Here is a 17,905-nt window from a genome sequence, read left to right on the forward strand (position 1 = left end):
TTTGGTCTAGTTGTTGAGGCACCCGGCTAGAAAATGGGAGACTGGGAGAATCGCCACAAGTCTGGGAATTCTAGTCCTGCAGTAGGCATTAAAGCCAGCTGGGTGACTTTGGCCCAATCACCAGGAGATGATGAGTTCTTGTCCTGCCCTAGGCGCGAGTGTCAATTGGAACAATCACCTGGAGACTGGGAGTTCTAGCCCTGCCTTAGGCATGAAAGTCAATTGGAACAATCACCTGGAGACTGGGAGTTCTAGCCCTGCCTTAGGCATGAAAGTCAATTGGACGACTTTGGCCAAACACCACAAGATGGTAGGCTAAGTTGGGACTGGAACTCACAATCTCCTAGTACAGGGGTCGGCAACCTTAAACACTCAAAGAACTGCAAAGGTCCTAACCGGAAGCCCCCCATTCAATTCTGGAGCCAAACAGAAGTCTGGTTCACCCGCCATAGAGTCTCGTCCTAGCGCGGCGTCCTTTTTCCTCTGCTGACTGGAAATCCAGTTCTCCTACCATAGAGTCTCCTCCTAACGCGGCATCCTTTTTCCTCTACCTGTCCTAACTGAAAGCCCTATCAATTGACTGGCAACAGGGAGCAAAGGGATGAAAGACCCACATGTGGCTCCAGAGCTGCGGGTTGCTGACCCATGTCCTAGTGATTAGGTTACCTAGTCAGCTTTCATGCCTATGGCAGAACTAAAATGTATTGTCTCCTGGTGATTGGTCCACCCAGATTGGTTCACCCAGATGGCTTTTGTGACTAAGGCGGGACTAGAACTCATAAACTCCTGGTGATTGGCCCAAAGCCACCCAGCCACTTCCATGCCTAAGGGAGGACTAGAACTCAACAGTCTCCTGATGATTGGCCCAAAGTCACCGAGCCACTTTCATGCCTAAGGCGGGACAAGAACTCACCACCTCCTGGTGATTGGGCCAAAGTCACCCAGCTGGCTTTCATGCCTAAGGTGGGACTAGAGTTCGCAGTCTTCTGGATTCTAGACCAGCATCTTAACCACTACACCAATGTTAATATATTTGTGATATATCTCTATCTATCTATCTATCTATCTATCTATCTATCTATCTATCTATCTATCTATCTATCTATCTATCTATCTATCTATGTATCTATCTATCTATCTATCCATCCATCCATCCATCCATCCATCCATCCATCCATCCATCCATCCATCCATCCATCCATCCATCCATCCATCCATCCATCCATCCATCCATCCATCCATCTATCTATCTATCTATCTATCTATCTATCTATCTACCGTTATATTTCATTTTCTTGCCCAGGTGGTGTTTAATTTTGTGTAAAAACCACCTATCAATCCAAGAGGTATCATACAAAATTAGATGTTTCGATAAAAGCTCATCTTGAAGCCGAGTCTCTTATTTTATTGCATACACCAGTTTGGTTATGTGTGTTCCTTACGGCAGATAAGAGAATAATCAAATCACTGAAAACAATTTGAAAAGAAGCTGGTCTATAAGCCATAAAAACTCGCCATAAAATATTATGATTATCCATTTTCATGCCATTACGGGTTTTTATGGATTATAGCGATGTTGATGATCTTTCAGCAACTTGATTATCCTGAGAAGGCAAACAGAGAAAAGGAAGTGTTGTAGTACATTAACAGAGGCATTTTCAAGGACAGTCTATTTGTTCAGCCCCCAAAGAACGACTGCAGGAAGGTGACTTCGCGAAACATTCAAGAATTAATCCCTATCTGATGGCAAGATTCTTCTCTAGTCATTTTAGGCATCAGACCTCTTTGATTAAATGTCTCTTCGGGATCACGTGGCAGCAATTGTGTTTAGATTGCCTTTAATTCTGAGAAACAAATGACAAATGCAACATTTTCAGAGCAATTTAGGGAACAATCAAGAGAAGGAAAAGATGAGGTTTAAAATTAATATCCGGGTTTGCAAAGAAGTCGAAAAGACAAAGAAAGAGGAAAGTTAGAGGCTGTTCGAAGTTGCAACAACACTGAAAAAAGTGACTTATGACCGCTCTTCACACTTACGACCGTTGTAGCGTTCCCATGGTAACACAGTCAACGTTTGGGTACTTAGCATCTGGCAGGTATTTATGATGGTTGCACTGTCTCGGGGTCCTGTGATCACCATTTGTAACCTTCTCAACTGGCTTAGATTTGTTTAATGACTGCATGGTTTACTTAACAACTGCAGTGATTTGCTTAACAATTGTGGCCAAAAAACAGGTCATGAGATGGGGCAAAAATCACTTAACAACTGCCTTGATTAAAAACAAAAAAAATTGAAGCTCAATTGTAGTCGTTAAGTCGAGAACTACCTGTGTTTGGTCCATTTTTGTTGTTCACTATAGGGATGTCTACAAGATGGAGGGTGTGCCAGTGGGATCAAAGCCCCACCCCTTTTGTTTATGCAAATAGAAAATAGGTGGGGCTTGCATGACAATGCCAAGCTCATCATCTTCTCTGTTTTGACCCCTCCCTTATAGATGCTACCATGGAGCTAGTGTGGATGGTTTATTGGGGTTTTATAAGTGTTGTGAATTGCCAAGAATTGCTGTAGATACGGCTATATGCTGAAATCTAGTAAATTAATAATGGCACACCTTCCTCCAAATATTTTAACAATGGGAATTGTTTTTGGAGGATTATTGAGAACTATCTCAACTTTTTTTTTTCAGGTATCATACCTTGGTAACAACATCTTTGGTTGTACAGACCATGCCAGAATGTCCGATAAATTAACAGGATATCTGCAGGGATGGTATTTGGAAGTCAAAGTAACGGGCCCAATTATGTGATCAAAGATTTTCCCCTTTTCACATCTCATATGGACATCACTGCTAATTGATATTTTTGATCTTTTCCAGAGTATTATTTTGATAAAATTTACTATCTTCTTCTGGATTTTTTAAATTTTTATTCCACTTTTATTATTTTGTAAGTAACTCAAGGCAGCAAACATAATTAATACTCCTTCCTACTCCCATTTTCCCCTCAACAACCCTGCAAGGCAGTTGGACCGAGGGAAAGTTACTGGCCCAAAGTTACTCAATTGGCTTTCATCCTAAAGCGGGACTAGAATTCAGAATCTCCTGGTGATTGGCCCAAAGACACCTAGCTAGCTTTCATGACTAAGGCGGGAGTACAACTCAGATTCGTCTAACAATTGGTCCAAAGTCATGCAGCCAACTTTCATTCCTAAGGCAGAAGTAGAACTCAGAACTCTGATGATTGGCCCAAAGTCACCTAGTCGACTTTCATATCTAAGGTAGGACTAGAACTCACCATCTCTTTCTAGGCCAGCTCCTAAACCACTATACCAAATGAAAAAAAAAGTGTATATAATTATATACCTTCATTCCACTACTCTTGTGTTTAAAAGGTGGACAGAAATCAATTGCAGAGGCTCTCACTTAAAATTTAATTAAAAATACTATAGTCCTTAAATGGTTATCAAAGAACATCAAAGAAGGAAATGAGACTTACTTTCTCCCCCCTTTCTCCTTTTGGACCAGGCAGCCCCTGGAGGAAACACAAAAACATTATTATCTTCAAACTATAAATAAAAAAATAATTATTATATGTATCTGCACCTTGATAAAAGATCTCCTGTAGCTTTTAAGGTTTGCTCCTTCTCTGGAAGAAAAATGTTTTCTTATAGATAACAGGAACATCCCCAGGTATAAAAATGCTGGGTCAAAAATATAATTTATTTCCTTATATAGTATTATGCACACGGATAGCTGCTTTGCAGAGGAAAAAAAAAAGAAAAAAAAACATGAATTGCTAAGGGCGTCTTCCACATTGAATTCTGTATGGGAGTAAAAGTACGGTATCAAGGTATCAATAGCTGGATCTCGCCCCTCCTCTGCCAATCCACTTCTTTTTGGAAATCCCTCTGCAGTTCTGCATTTGTGCATACAATCTGCAAGCGACACCTGAGTCTAAACAAAACATTACAATACCAATAAAGGAGAATATTTCTAGTTCAGGGTTGAAATTAGGGGGTCCTTGGTGCTCTCTGAGCTTGGTTGCTTTCTTGCAGACGTTTCATTACCGAGCTAGCTAACACCATCAATGTTAGAAGGAAGTGGCTGTTGTGCAGAGGAGGAGGAGGAGACTGTGGAGTCCTTAGTGTTCTCCAAGCCTGGTTGTTTTCTTGCAGATGTTTCATTAACCAAACTAGATAATATTATCAGTGGTAGAAGGAAGGAATGTTTGTGGAGAGGTGGAGAATTTTGGCCTCAGTTGTGGTCGTAAGTCAAGGACTATCATTAGCCAGAGTAATAAAGATGTGAAATAACAATTATGGATGTCAACTTGTAAAACATGCCCATGCTGGTTTCCAAGTTGCCATAAGAAAGAGGGGTGGGGAGAACCCTGGAGGAGCATACGGCAAATGAACTCAGAAGCACATTCCCAGCTTATCTCACAAAGATTGTAACTGAGGCAACCGGTGGGCGCGAAAATCCACTATTGGAGAATATGATTGATGACACCTAGCCATGAATGTGTTCAGTTGGAAAATCTGAATTATGATACACCCAGAGGGGTGGGGGTGGGGGGGAAACAGGATTATAGATTATTATAAATTACATATCTCAGAGTCGGCTTCATAGAGATCATGCCAGTATGTTGCTTCTAATACATCCTTTGAAGTTTTTTGAAGCTTGGCTCGAGGCTCATGATTTAATTAGGGCAATCGCTGGAATCCTGATAATGGAAATTTACCACTTCAAATATTGATTTATTTGAGTTAAATGAGCTATTTCCACTTATTGGGTGACTTGGACTTACAATGCACCTGTTTCTAGAGTCTTGGAAGAGATAGTGGTATTTGGAAGTGTGGTAAGACTGCACTTGGAATACTGCAAGGAGTTTTGGTCATCACAATATAAAAAGAAACGTTGAGGCTCTAGAAAGAATGCAGAGAAGAACAATAAACATGATTATGGAACTGGAGGCTAAAACATATGAAGAACGCTTGCAGGAAGTGGGTATGTCTAACTTAATGAAAAGAAGGACTAGGGGTAACATGATGGCAATGTTACAATATTTGAGGGGCTGTCACAGAAAAGAGGGAGTTAACCTATTCTTCAAAGTACCTGAAGGCAGGGAAAGAAACAATGGATGGAAACTAATCAAGGATAAATCCAACTTAGAAATAAGGAGAAATTTCCTGACAGTTAAGAACAATTAATCAGTGGAACTGGTTGCCTCCAGAAGTTGTGAATGATCCAACATTGGAGGTTTTTAAGAAGGGTTTGGACAAGCACTTGTCTGGAATGTATATAAGTCTCCTGCTTGATAGGGGGTTGGACTAGAAGACCTCCAGGGTCTCTTCCAACTTTGTTATTCTGTTATTCTATTATAGTATTCTGTTATGTCTATCTGTAGGGACGCAGTGGCTCAGTGGCTAAGATGCTGAGCTTGTCGATCAGAAAGTCGGCAGTTAGGCGGTTCAAATCCCTAGCACCACATAATGGAGTGAGCTCCCATTACTTGTCCCAGCTTCTGCCAACTTAGCAGTTCGAACGCAGGTAAAAAATGCAAGTAGAAAAATAGGGACCACTTTGGTGGGAAGGTAACAGCGTTCCATGCACCTTCAGCGTTTAGTCATGCCAGCCACGGAGACGTCTTCGGACAGTGACCACGGAGATGTCTTCAGACAGTGGTGGCTCTTCAGCTTTGTAACGGAGATGAGCATTGCCCCCAAGAGCTGGAAATGACTAGCACATATGTGTGAGAAGAATCTTTACCTTTACCTATGGCTATCTGTGACCGTGAAATCAAATGAACAGGTCTTGAGTATTCTTAATTGCAGTGAGTAACAGTGAGGGGGGTGGGTGAAGCCTTACCGTGGGTCCGACTTCTCCTGGGGGGCCTTTGTCTCCAGGGTTACCCCGGGCCCCTGCTAAGCCTTGGAATCCCTGAGGGCAGAAAGAAGAGACATAATCAGCTCCTTGAGGTTCAAGGGAATCTAGCAGAATTAGCTTGCCAAAAGCAGAAGGGGGGAAAATTACAGACTCAGATTTATTTCCTAGCTGGGAAAGAATATTAAAAGAGTACATTGTACATGAGTTATGTTTCCCTCATTTCCCATTAATATCATAATTTAGGGGATAGAACAGTAGACTAACAGTGTTTCTTCTAATGATGCTTTGGGAAATCTTCCATATTCCCTTTCTAATAGCTTCATTGTGTAGGGGTGCTTTTTACTTTTTTATTTTTAGAAAATTGGTGTCTTAGTGTCCGTTTTGACTCCTAGTGGCTGCCTGGAAATTTCCTGCCATTTTCATAGCAAAGTTTTTGAAAGTGGCTTCTTCCTAGAGCTAATAGAATGACTGGCCCAAGATCACCCAGCTGCTTCCTGTCTAAGGCGGGACTAGAACACAGCATCTTCTTAGTGATTGGCCCAAAGTCACCCAGCCAGCTTTCATGCCTAAGGCATGAAATAGATGAGAACTTACCATGGGACATTAGTATTCAACTGCTTTAAAACTCATTGAAAACTCAATGCATTTTGATGCAAAACATTTGTCCCAGTACTCATTGTTTGTTTAGTACTCAATGCACAAGCTAGAACATGGAGCTGTCAGCTACCTTGTGACTCACTACATTATTCCTTATGGGAAAAATTGGTTTGGTACTCAGCATTTTTACTACTCATCGCACCTCCCGGAACCAGTTAAAAATGAGTACCGAGGTACCACTGTACAATCTCCTGGTGACTGGCCCAAGATCATCCAGCCAGCTTTCATGCCTAACATGGGACTAGAACTCAGTCTCCTACTTTCTAGCCTGATGCCTTCACTGCTACATCAAAATGGCTCTTGTGCGTGATAACCTATCATACTAGTGATTCCTTTTCCTTTTTCTCCTTGGCTTTCTCTTCTACTTCTCATCTATTTTTTTTTTACATTTCTTTCCCTCTGTCTGAAGGGCAAAATAAGAAGATATCCAATTGCCTACTTTGCTGATGTAAGGAAGCAGAAAATACCTCAATAATCCAGAAACTTTTAGATACCAACCCAGGTTTTTGAATGTTCTCAAAATTGACCACCAGCTGGTTATCCCCCACTCTTTGCCAAGCAGCTACCAAAAGCGAATAGCCCAGTTGCTGAATAGCAATGAAAGCATACAGAATGTGAAGCTTGCTTTCCCATTCTTCCTAGCCCAAGGGAACTCTGCTGGTAGCAGCTTTTTGGAATGGGGTTGTTTCATTCTGGAATGGACATTAATTTCCACTTGACTGAAATTGCTCACCCGTGGTCCTGGAGGCCCTGGTGGTCCAGCTGCTCCTTCAAGTCCTCGAACACCCTGGAAGCATATTTATTAACAGAAGAGAGTATTTGTAGCCCAGGGGGGCTTCTCTGGGCTCTCTAAGCTTAGTTGTTTCTTTGCAGACATTTCATTAGCAAATTAGGTATCATGATCAGCGCTAGAAGGGTTTGCTCTCTGTCACTGTTGGTGGGAGTGTTCTTGATGGCTACTTGATTAGGGTATTGTTTATTGTTTGATTGTTTGTCTGAGCTGGTACTTCTGTCAACTCATAAAACATTTCTATGCTTGTTTTAGTAGTTGCCATAAAAAAGGGGGGCAGGAAGGAAATCTGGAAGAGCAGTGCAGCAGTTTGGAAGTGAAAGTACATTCCAACTCTTATCTTTAAAAGATTGTAACTAAAATACCAGAGATTTTGCCTGGAATATATTTAATTTGGAGAACATGAATGGTGTGACACCCAGCCCGTGAATGTGCTCAATTGGAGAATCTGGTTTATGAGACACCCAGGGGGTAGGGGAGAAACAGGGTCACAGGTGACTGTAAATGATGTATGTCAAAGTTGGCTTGATACAGGGCAGTGCCAGTGTATTGCCTCTAATGAATCCTTTGAAGTTTTTTTTATGTTTGGCTCAAGAATCATGGTTTAATTAAGAGTGATTGCTGGAATCCTGACAACTTCCTTGATTGGAGTATTGTTTACTGATTGATTGTTGGGCTAGTATTAAACAAGCAAGCACTGGAGCTCAAAGCTCCAGACATATCACAAGAAGGCAAAATCATGAAACTGCTTCTCACGTACTTTGGCCATGGCATGAGGGGGAATTCACTGGAGAAAGCAATTGTGTTTGGAAGAATTAGCGGGAAAGGGAAACCAGGGCATCAAAGAACACCATGGCTGGACGCCATCAAAGCTGACACCAGCCAGAGCATATAACAACTCAGAGAAGTAATGCAAGATCAGAAGATGTGGAGAGACTACCTGACCCATAGAATCGCCAAAAATTGGACGTGACTGAATGGATAACCTCATCAACAAGATTTTATCAGGTAGACCAGAGAGGAAACATAGCCATATAAGAATAATTCTATTTTATTGTAAAGCTACATTAATAGAATCTTGTAAGTCTGAAAATACAGATCTCTTGCTGTCTGACTTACAGCCTGAGAAACTAGGGAAGGTACCTACTGAAATTCTTTCTCCTCCCATTATACAACGGAGGGCTATGCCCTCTCTTATTTAACCATAGGCAGTATCCCTTAGCCCAAGGGTCTTCAAACTTGGCAAGTTTAAGACTTGTGGACTTCAACTCCCAGAATTCCTGAGCTAACATGACTGGAGGAGGAATTCTGGGAGTTGGAAATCCCCAAGTCTTAAAGCTGTCAAGTTTGAAGACCCCTGTCCTACCCTGTCTCCCAAGATCTTTCCCACATGGCTTTTACAGGTGGCAGGGAATTCTGGGAGCTGTAGCATCCATTGTAGCATCACAAGCAGGGTATCAGCTTGTGGTAGCTTGAATTAACAGGAAGAGCTAATTTAATATTAGATGCTTTCTGGATATGACAGAAAGGTTTGCAGGTTCAAAGTGGTTTTTTCTCCTGCCCCACTCCACATTAGATTGCATGACTAGAGGGACTTTAATCTAGCTAATCTCAGCAGGTAACATCACGTGGTTGACCATACACAGGTGGTAGAATTAGGGCTAAAGAATCTGTGTAATGGAAAGAAGGACTCGGGGTGTCATGATAACAGAGTTCCAATATCTAAGGGGCTGCCAAAAAGAAGGGGGAGTCAACCTATTCTCCAAAGCACCTGGAGGCAGGATAAGGAGCAATGGATGAAAAATAATCAAGGAGAGAAGCAACCTAGGACTAAAGAAAAAATTCTGGACAGTTAGAACAATTAATCAATGGAATGGTTTGCCTCCAGAAGTTGTGAATGCTCCAACATTTGAAGTTTTTAAGAAGATATTGGACAATCATTTGTCTAAAATGGTATAGGGGCCTCCTTGAGTAGGAGGGTGGACTAGATGACCTTCAAGGACTTTCCAACTCTGTTATTCTGCTATTCTGTTGACATGGATGGGGGATCACCAGACTGTTGACCAAGGGTGTCAAACTCGAATCATCACGGGACTTTTTTCCCCTTTGCTAAACTGGGTGTGGCCGTGATGCATCTGGACCACGGGCCGGGAGTTTGACAGTCCTGCTGTAGACAAAGGAGCTGAAAAACTATCCCAGAAAAAGACATCAACAAACCATGTTTAGAATGATATTGTTCTGACCAAGGCTTCCTGAGGCAGTAACAATCACACGCTTAGTCCCAAAAATGCTCTTTTTATTTCAACGGCTGTGAATTATATTCATTCACAGGCCATAATGAGTCCCAAACAATTTGTGAATAGTCCAACAGAAGTCTGCCACAGTCTTTTCAGGATAAGGCTAATAAGCACCCACCTTTACCTCCCTTGAAATGCTGCCAACAACTAAATTGCCAATTAACTGTACAAGGCCAAACAAAGCTTCAGAGTTTAAACTTAAACCAATCAAAACAAGCAAAGTTGCTTCCTGCAAAGGCTCATGTCCCTTTGCTCTTCCTTTATCTCTTATGGAAGGGGCCAATCATCTCCAAGCCTTACTCCCGAGTCACCCCTTTTGTCTTAACTGTTTTTGCCTTCTGGCAGCTCTGTGCAAGCGCGGACTGGGAATAGGCTCCCTCTGTTCCTCTGCCTTGCTGATATCAGATTCTGGGGGCTCCAGAGTCAGCACATAACTCTCAGATGGCCCTGGCCCCATTTCTGTGTCAGACGCAGATCCCTCGTCCGAGCCCTCCCCAGATTTCAGGACTGGACCATGTTCCTCCCCACTGTCCGACTCTGTTTCCAGCTCCACAGGCCGCCAGCAGACCACAACAGATATCACCAAAACTACATGGACATAACTGTGAAGGTCTGGAGGTTGAGCAAACTTAAGGAAATAAGTTTTACCTTTGATCCTTGAGGGCCATCTTTACCTGCTGCTCCCTGGAGACCCATCATACCCTGTAGACAAGCAGAGGTCTGATTTAGAAGGTACATTCCATGCCAAAGCAATGATGAGTTCTTAGCTACAGGTTGTAGCTTGACTTAGCTTTGACTTATAACCAAACTTGAGTCTAAAATTTCTATTGCTAAGCAAAGGCAATTGTTAAGTGAGATTTGCCCCCATTGTATATACTTTCTTGCCCCCGTTAAGTGAATCACACTGCAGTTGTTAAGTTAGTCACATGGTTGTTAAGTGAATCTGGCTTCCCCATTGACTTTGCTTGTCAGAAGGTGATCACATGACAGGCAATGCAACCGTCATAAATACGAGTCAGTTGCCAAGGATCCAAATCTTGATAATGTGATTATGGGGATGCCACAATGGTCATAAGCATGAAAACTGGTCAAAAGTCACTTTTTTCAGTGCTGTTGTAACATTAGTCACTAAAAAAATGGCTATAAGTCAAGGACTATCTGTTTTTGGACCCACATCTTATGCTTTTATTTATCAAAGCAAATAACTGATATTTGCTTTAATAAATAAAATATTTTGTTTTCCTCAATTCAAAAGGAATAAATCAATGTACCACACCACACACACACACACACACACACACACACACACACCAGAGACACAAACAGACACAAAGACATATGATATATTTTAGAGATTCTTCTAACTCATACCCATCTATGTATCTAAACAAGTTTGGTTGCAGAATAGAACCTGGGGTGCTCACACTGCAGCATTTGTCAAAAGGGCCCAACAGAGATTATACTACCTGAGACTTCTTAGGAGCCAACAACTGAATGAAAAACTGCTGGTGACCTTATACCGCTGTACCAGAGAGAGTATCTTAACTTACTGCACCTCTGTATGGTTTGCCAATTGCACAGGGGCAGATAGGACAGCACTCCAGAGGGTTAACGTCATTGCCCAGAGGATCATGGGTTGTCCTCTCCCCTCTTTGGAAGAACTTTATAGCTCCTGCTGCCTTAAGAAAGTTCAAAACATTCTCAAAGATCCATCTCATCCTGGGAACCCCTTTTTTTTAACTATTACCATCTGGCAGATGGTACAGGACAATAATAAAAACAAGGACAAATAGGCTGAAAAGCAGCTTCTATCCCAGGGCAGTAGCTCTGTTGAATTCTGCTGTCTAGTACACTGAAGATGGTATTTAATTTCGTTGTACAATGTGCAATGACAACAAAGTAAAGCATACTAAACTAAACTAGAAGAGAGCCTTCTTGAAAATGTCAGATTGAATAAGAATGTTTTTTTTTAGCCTGCAGCCAAGTCTCTTTGAATCTGTGGGTGGCTATGAGATAGAATGACCAAATTAAATGCTGGAAGGGACACTTGGGCACCTATTCTGGGTAGATGTCTTAATTAAAACTTCACAGGCAGATGGCTGATGTCTTCACTATTAGCTTCTACTCTAAAGCATCCCATGAAGGACAGCCTATCTCCTCTCTGAGTCATTGGTTCCACCGTCAAATTGTTTTGTTGGGAAGTAGCTCAGAATTTGCCTCCCAGATCAAGGGACAACCAAAGAACGCAAATGAAGCACTCTCTCATTGTTTTGTTTTAATTGTTTTAATGGATGGACGCGATCACTGAACCGGTTGTTATACTGGTGGAATCCAACCCCTGATAGTAACCATCATAAATATGAGTCGTGTCCAGAGTTTTGCAGCGTTAATTCGGTGCCAGAAAAGCAAACACAGATAGCTGATGCTTCATTTAACGTCTTTGTAAACATAATAGGTAAATTTTACAAACCAGTTGTAGATTTCTCCAACATGGAGCAAACTCAAACAGAAGCAGTATTTCAGTAGCTCAGAAGCAGACATCAGTTTCACTTTAGTTCAGCAAGCAAGCAGAGGAGAGAAGCAGTTTCATTTCAATAAACAGACTCAGAGCTTAAGATAGCTTCAGAACTGCAGAGCTTAATATAGAACCACTCCTAGGCTACTTCTAGTTTCAGTTTCCAGCCTAGGCTATATTTAGTTTCAGTTTCCAAACTGTCCTCATTGGCTGATTTAGTTGCTATGCCTATTCATTGGCTGACCTTGTTACCAAGCTCTATTCCAGTTCATGAATATACTGACAAGTCAGTTGCCAAGTGTCTGATTTTGATCACATGACCTAGCTGCAAAGTCATAAGTGTGAAAAATGGTCATAAATCAGATTTTTTTCAAGGGATTTTTTTTTTTTGTAATTTCGAGCAGGCACTAAACAAAACATTGGGAGTCAAGGACTACCTGTATCAACATATAGGTTCATACAGGTATGTAAGTTTTAGAAATGTGAACCAGAAAAAATCAACATTCCAATGCAAAATAAAAAAAAACCTGTTTCTCCTAGAAACAGAATTGATGCAGTTTAATTTTAAGAACTGCCATCTCTTCTAAAAATAACCCAACGTTTCTCCAAATAAAGGCACTATAATATACGTTTAATCTTTTTTAAAAAAAAAATTCAGGAGAACATCTCAGAAGTGAGAACAAGGAAAATAGAGTTGTCGAATTCAGTTCTCTTGGGACAACATCATGCCAGCTTTCTTTTAAAGCTTCATCCATCTGCAAAAAATCTCCATAATCCTATTGCTGTGACTAGACTTCCAAAGAAATGTCCAGTTATATATTACACAGCAAAACAAGCTAAGCGTCAACTCATAAAACATTTTGTATACACGTTTTATAGTTAACAACAGAAAGAAGGGGGGGCGGAGTTTCAAAGAGCAGGCAACAGTGTGGAATTGAAAGTACATTCCATTCATATTTTCTTCAAGCACTGATTAGATGGCTGAAGCTTCTGCCATGAAAAAATCTAATTGGAGAGCATGATTGATGACTCTTGACTATGGACGTTTTTTGTTGGATGATACACCCAGAGGGGTGGGGGGGAGGAAGCAGGATCAAGGGTGACAGTGAATTACATATCTCAGAGTTGGCTACGCCCAGGTTAGTGACGGACGTAGAATGTTAACTTCAACTAAATCCTCTTTAGTTTTGGGAGTGTGGCTCGAGGCTCATGATTTAATTGGAGTAACTGCCGGAATCCTGACACTAAGATGCATAGACTATGGTTTTGACAAAAAAAACACCCTGCTTAAAAACAAATAAATCATCAAAAATGATCCAAATAGAAATATGCAACACAGGTAGTTCTTGACTTACAACAGTTCATTTAGTGAGCATTTGAAGTTATAACGTCATTGAAAAAAGTGACTTGTGACTGTTTTTCACACTCAGGACCATTGCAGCATCCATGTGGTCATGGGATCAAAATTCAGACTCTTGGCAACTGACTCGTATTTATGACCATTGCAGTGTCCTGGGGTTACGTGATCACCTTTTGCGAACTTTTTGGCAAGCAAAATTGATGGAGAAGTCAGATTCACTTAACAACTGTGTTACTAACTGAGTAGCTGCAGTAATTCTTTTGACAATCGTTGCAAGAAAAAACGTAAAATGGTGCCTAACAACTGTCTTGCTTAGCAGCAGAAATTTTGGGCTCAATTGTGGTCATAAGTCATCTTTAGTCACAGATGTCATGTATGAACATATTTAAGTAGCAATTAGCAGGAAAAAGGATGCAGAGAAAAGGAAGGGAGTTTTCTAGAAAGCCTTTATTTATCCGTTTTGCTTTTTTTTTTAAAAAAATTGTTTTTATAACTATGATGTTTTCATTTCAACCTTTCCACTTGAGTGAAGTTTATTTTATGTATGTACATCTATTCTATCTCTGTTTTTTATTAGTGGTTGTATTCAATTTTAAAAAAAAAAAAGGGAAAAAGAAACCTCTAATAATTAATGTTTGCCAAGTCCTGTTGGCGTTGACAGAATAAATGATTTCAACAGAAGAGAAAATACGTAGCTCAGGATTGAACTTTGGAAACCTTGGTGCTCTCTGAGCTTGGTTGTTTGCTTGCAGACATTTTGTTAGCTAACTAGGACAATGTTAGCTAGTTGAGCAATGTAACATCTGCAGGCAAGCAAACCAAGTTCAGAAAACATCAAGGGCTCCATATATATTATTTATTAAAAGCAACCATAAGAAATTCCCAGATAAGATGAAAAGACATTTCAGATGTCCTAGAGGTGCTTTTTTCAAAAGGCAACTGGACTTTCTTTGTTTTTCCTTGAAGATGTTTCATTTCTCATCCAAGAAGCTTCTTCAGTTCTGACTGAATGGTGGAAGATGGAAGGATTTATATTCCTTGCAGTCATCTGGTCATTAGTACTCTCTCTGAGAGTCGTTGAGGCCACTTGGAGGTTTATCTGTGCCCTCAAGGTCACCTAAATAGTGCAAATGGATATGGAGCCTTCTTGGGACTCTGAAAGGACTGTGTTGTAGACAGGAGTTAGCGGGTGTCGTATCCCTCCCTCTCTGTGGAGGGAGGGCTGTTCAATTTTGACATAGATGGCTTCTTTGACCCCTCTTTCAAACCAGCAGCCCTCTCTGTCCAGAATGTGAACTTAATGACTCTCAGAGAGAGTGCTAATGACCAGATGACTGCAATGAATATAAATCCTTCCATCCTCCACCATTCAGTCAGAACTGAAGAAGCTTTTTGAATGAGAAGTGAAACATCTCCAAGGAAAAACAAAGAAAGTCCAGTTGCCTTTTGAAAAAGCAGCTTTGGGACAACCGTGACCTGAATGACTGAGAATCTCCAGAGACAATAAGATATTTCAGAGCTGTTAGAAAGCAACTGAAGATCCAGTTTTCTCTTTTTATATAATAAATTTTATTAAGTTTCCAAATTTTAAAAACATAAAATAAAACTTTATACATTGTTATCAACATCAAGACATCTTTTGTATCTCCTTACATTTTTCAGTATATGTATTTATTGATTCCTTTACCATTACATCTTACTCTTGCTATAAATCAATATCTTTTAGCCTTACACATCAATCTTCTCTATGGTATATTTACATATTTACATATTCCTTCATTCTTTTCCTAATTGCCATTATATTTTCTTTTATTTCTAAACCACTCATACCAAGCATCCCAGGCCCTATAGTAAATTGAATCTTCTCTGCCTTTTATTTTCATTGTTAGCCTGTCCATCTCTATACAATCTATTATTATTTTTTTAATAACCATGCCATCATTTTTCTCAATAGACAAAATTTGATTAGCTTTTCTCAAACCTGATGCTTTTTAGATACGTTGAACCACCATCAAATGGGAATTTTTGGGATCTGGCTGCAAGTTATGGATGCTCAAGTTGGAGAGCACCATGTTAGGAAAGGTACATTAACTAGGAGAACAAGGTGAGACAGAATTACCTGTATTCCTGGACTACCGCTGTCCCCTTTATCGCCCTTAAGACCCGGCGGTCCCTTGAATAAAAATAAAACAATAAATTTATGACACATATAGTCCCTTACAATACCTCAGCCAGTACATTTTCATTCACTTAATTATCACATTTAATTTCCTGCCTCTTTTTCCTCCAGCAATATCAGACAGTGTACATAGCAATCACTCCCCTGGTTCCTGTCACCAATATCAGCTGGAGAAGCTGGATGGGCTGAAGTCACCCAGTAGCTGAATGGGGACTTCAACCAGGGTTTCCAAGTTCGACATGAGAGTCAGTATGGTCTAGTCTAGTGGCTAGAAACTTGGAAACCATGAGTTCCAGTCCTGCCTTTAAGCATGAAAGCCAGCTGGGTGACTTTGACCCAATCACCAGAGCAAAGAGTTCTAGTCCCACCTTAGACATGAAAGCAGGCTGGGTGACTTTGGGCCAACTCCCCTCTCTCAATCTAACTCACCCGACAGGGTTGTTGTTATGTGGAAAATAGGAGGAGGGAAGTTTTTTGGTTATGTTCTCTACCTTGTGTTATTTGTAAAAATAATAAAGGCGGAATATACATCAATAAAATGTAATTTAAAAAATAAACATCTTAAGCTGTAGCAATTTGCAGTAGAATTTCTGTGGCAACCATGGCAAAAAAAATTGTAATAAAATGGGTCATCAGATGAACTGTTGTAAGTCAAGGTTTACCTGTACTGGAGTGCATAACATTAGATATGTCACTAGAAGGCAAAATCATGAAACGGTGTCTCGCTTATTTGGGTCATGTCATGTGGGGGAATTCACTGGAGAAAGGAATTGTGCTTAGAAGAGTTCATTGTAAAAGGAAACTAGGCTGCCAAAGAACACGATGGCTGGGCACCATCAAAGCCTGCCACCAGCCAGAGCATAGAAAAACTCAAGGAAATAGTGTAAGATAGGACAATGGAAAGACCTGGCCCATAAAATCACCAAGAGTTGGGTACGATTGAATGGATAACATCATCATCATCATCCTAATACTTAAACCAAGTTAGGAAATGGCCAGTTACTGCACATGCACAACATCCCATGGTTTAGCTTTAACCACGTTTATTTTTCCAGTGGTTTAATTATTTCTTTATATTTCGTATTTCTTAACTACCCATCTCCCTCACAGAGGAGCTCTGGGCGATGTACAATAGAATCAATAACAGGAACATTCAAACCAGAATGAATTTAAAAGTAAAAAGTTTTAAACTTTAAAAAAATAACATTATAAAGCGTGCAGGACAAAACCACAAAATCTGGACAGCCTGCTGTTCGATGTGCTGAAATCCAGAAAATTCAGCCATCGGAGTTAAGTGTGTTTTGGAAACAGAAGCAGAAAATATGACCTAAAGGCAACTCCACAGAAATTTGAAATCTGAATGCAGTTTTCTTTGGCTGAAGCCAATCTATTTCCACACTAGAAATTTATAGCATCTTTGGAGTTCTCCAAATACCGTTGTGTGCCAAAACAATACTATTGCAAAAAGGCTTTATATTACTTCAATAATGGCTGGGTGAGACTATGAAGGTACTATAAGTCACCGATGCAGAGCTGGACCGCTAAATGTGAATCCAGAATAAGGAATAATCTCATTAAATTCTTCCTTGTTAAGATATTTAATTTAATATGGTAGCTGGAACAGTAAAGGGGATAATTGGCCAGAACACAAAGTTGTAACTGAGTGGTTGGAGAATGTGGGCTCCTGCATGCAGAATGGGACAACCTGACACAGCCAACTTGCTGCAGCCAACTCACCATGACCAACTTGCCATGGCCAATTTGCCATGGCCAACTCACCATGGTTACCTAGCCGCAGGACAACTCACCACAGCCAACTGTCTGTGGGACAACTTGCTGCGGGACAATTTAACAGTTCTATTTAATTATTTCAATTAGTTGTCTTGCAGCAAGTTGGACATTAAAAATTGACCATGGCAAGTTGGCTGTGGTGAGTTGGCCATGGCAAGTTGGCTGTGGAGAATTGTCATAGACCGCCTGTATGAGGCAATCTACATTATGATTGGTTGCTGGGTATAAAGGGAGAGTTTCCCTTTTTTCCCGCCTTTTTCTTCTGCTTTTTCTTCTCTATGCTGTTCTGTGATTTACCTCATGATGTAATGATCTGCCCGACTAACTTGTTTACTCTAAATACAAATGTAAATATATGTTTATTTATATAAAACTACAAGTTCGTGTCAGCATCTCTGACTCCATTTGGCTGTGCAATTCTCTGACATTCC

At 40.6% G+C, this 17,905-nt stretch overlaps 1 protein-coding gene across 1 annotated transcript in view; it reads right to left on the minus strand.

Annotated features, from left to right (window-relative positions):
* The window catches only part of COL20A1 (collagen type XX alpha 1 chain), a 198,119-nt gene that overhangs the window by 22,156 nt on the left and 158,058 nt on the right, over window positions 1-17,905 (minus strand). The window contains exons 32-35 of the mRNA XM_087959166.1: window positions 10,278-10,331; window positions 7,276-7,329; window positions 5,868-5,939; window positions 3,496-3,531 (exon numbers count right to left, since the gene is read on the minus strand). Of these exons, the coding sequence (XP_087815292.1) occupies window positions 3,496-3,531; window positions 5,868-5,939; window positions 7,276-7,329; window positions 10,278-10,331 (216 nt within the window). The remainder of the gene's footprint in view (window positions 1-3,495; window positions 3,532-5,867; window positions 5,940-7,275; window positions 7,330-10,277; window positions 10,332-17,905) is intronic.

The sequence above is a fragment of the Notechis scutatus genome, chromosome 3 (assembly GCF_049901735.1).
Source record: "Notechis scutatus isolate UNSWTSFEM ecotype Mainland chromosome 3, rNotScu1.2, whole genome shotgun sequence".
Classification (NCBI taxonomy): Eukaryota; Metazoa; Chordata; class Lepidosauria; order Squamata; family Elapidae; genus Notechis; species Notechis scutatus.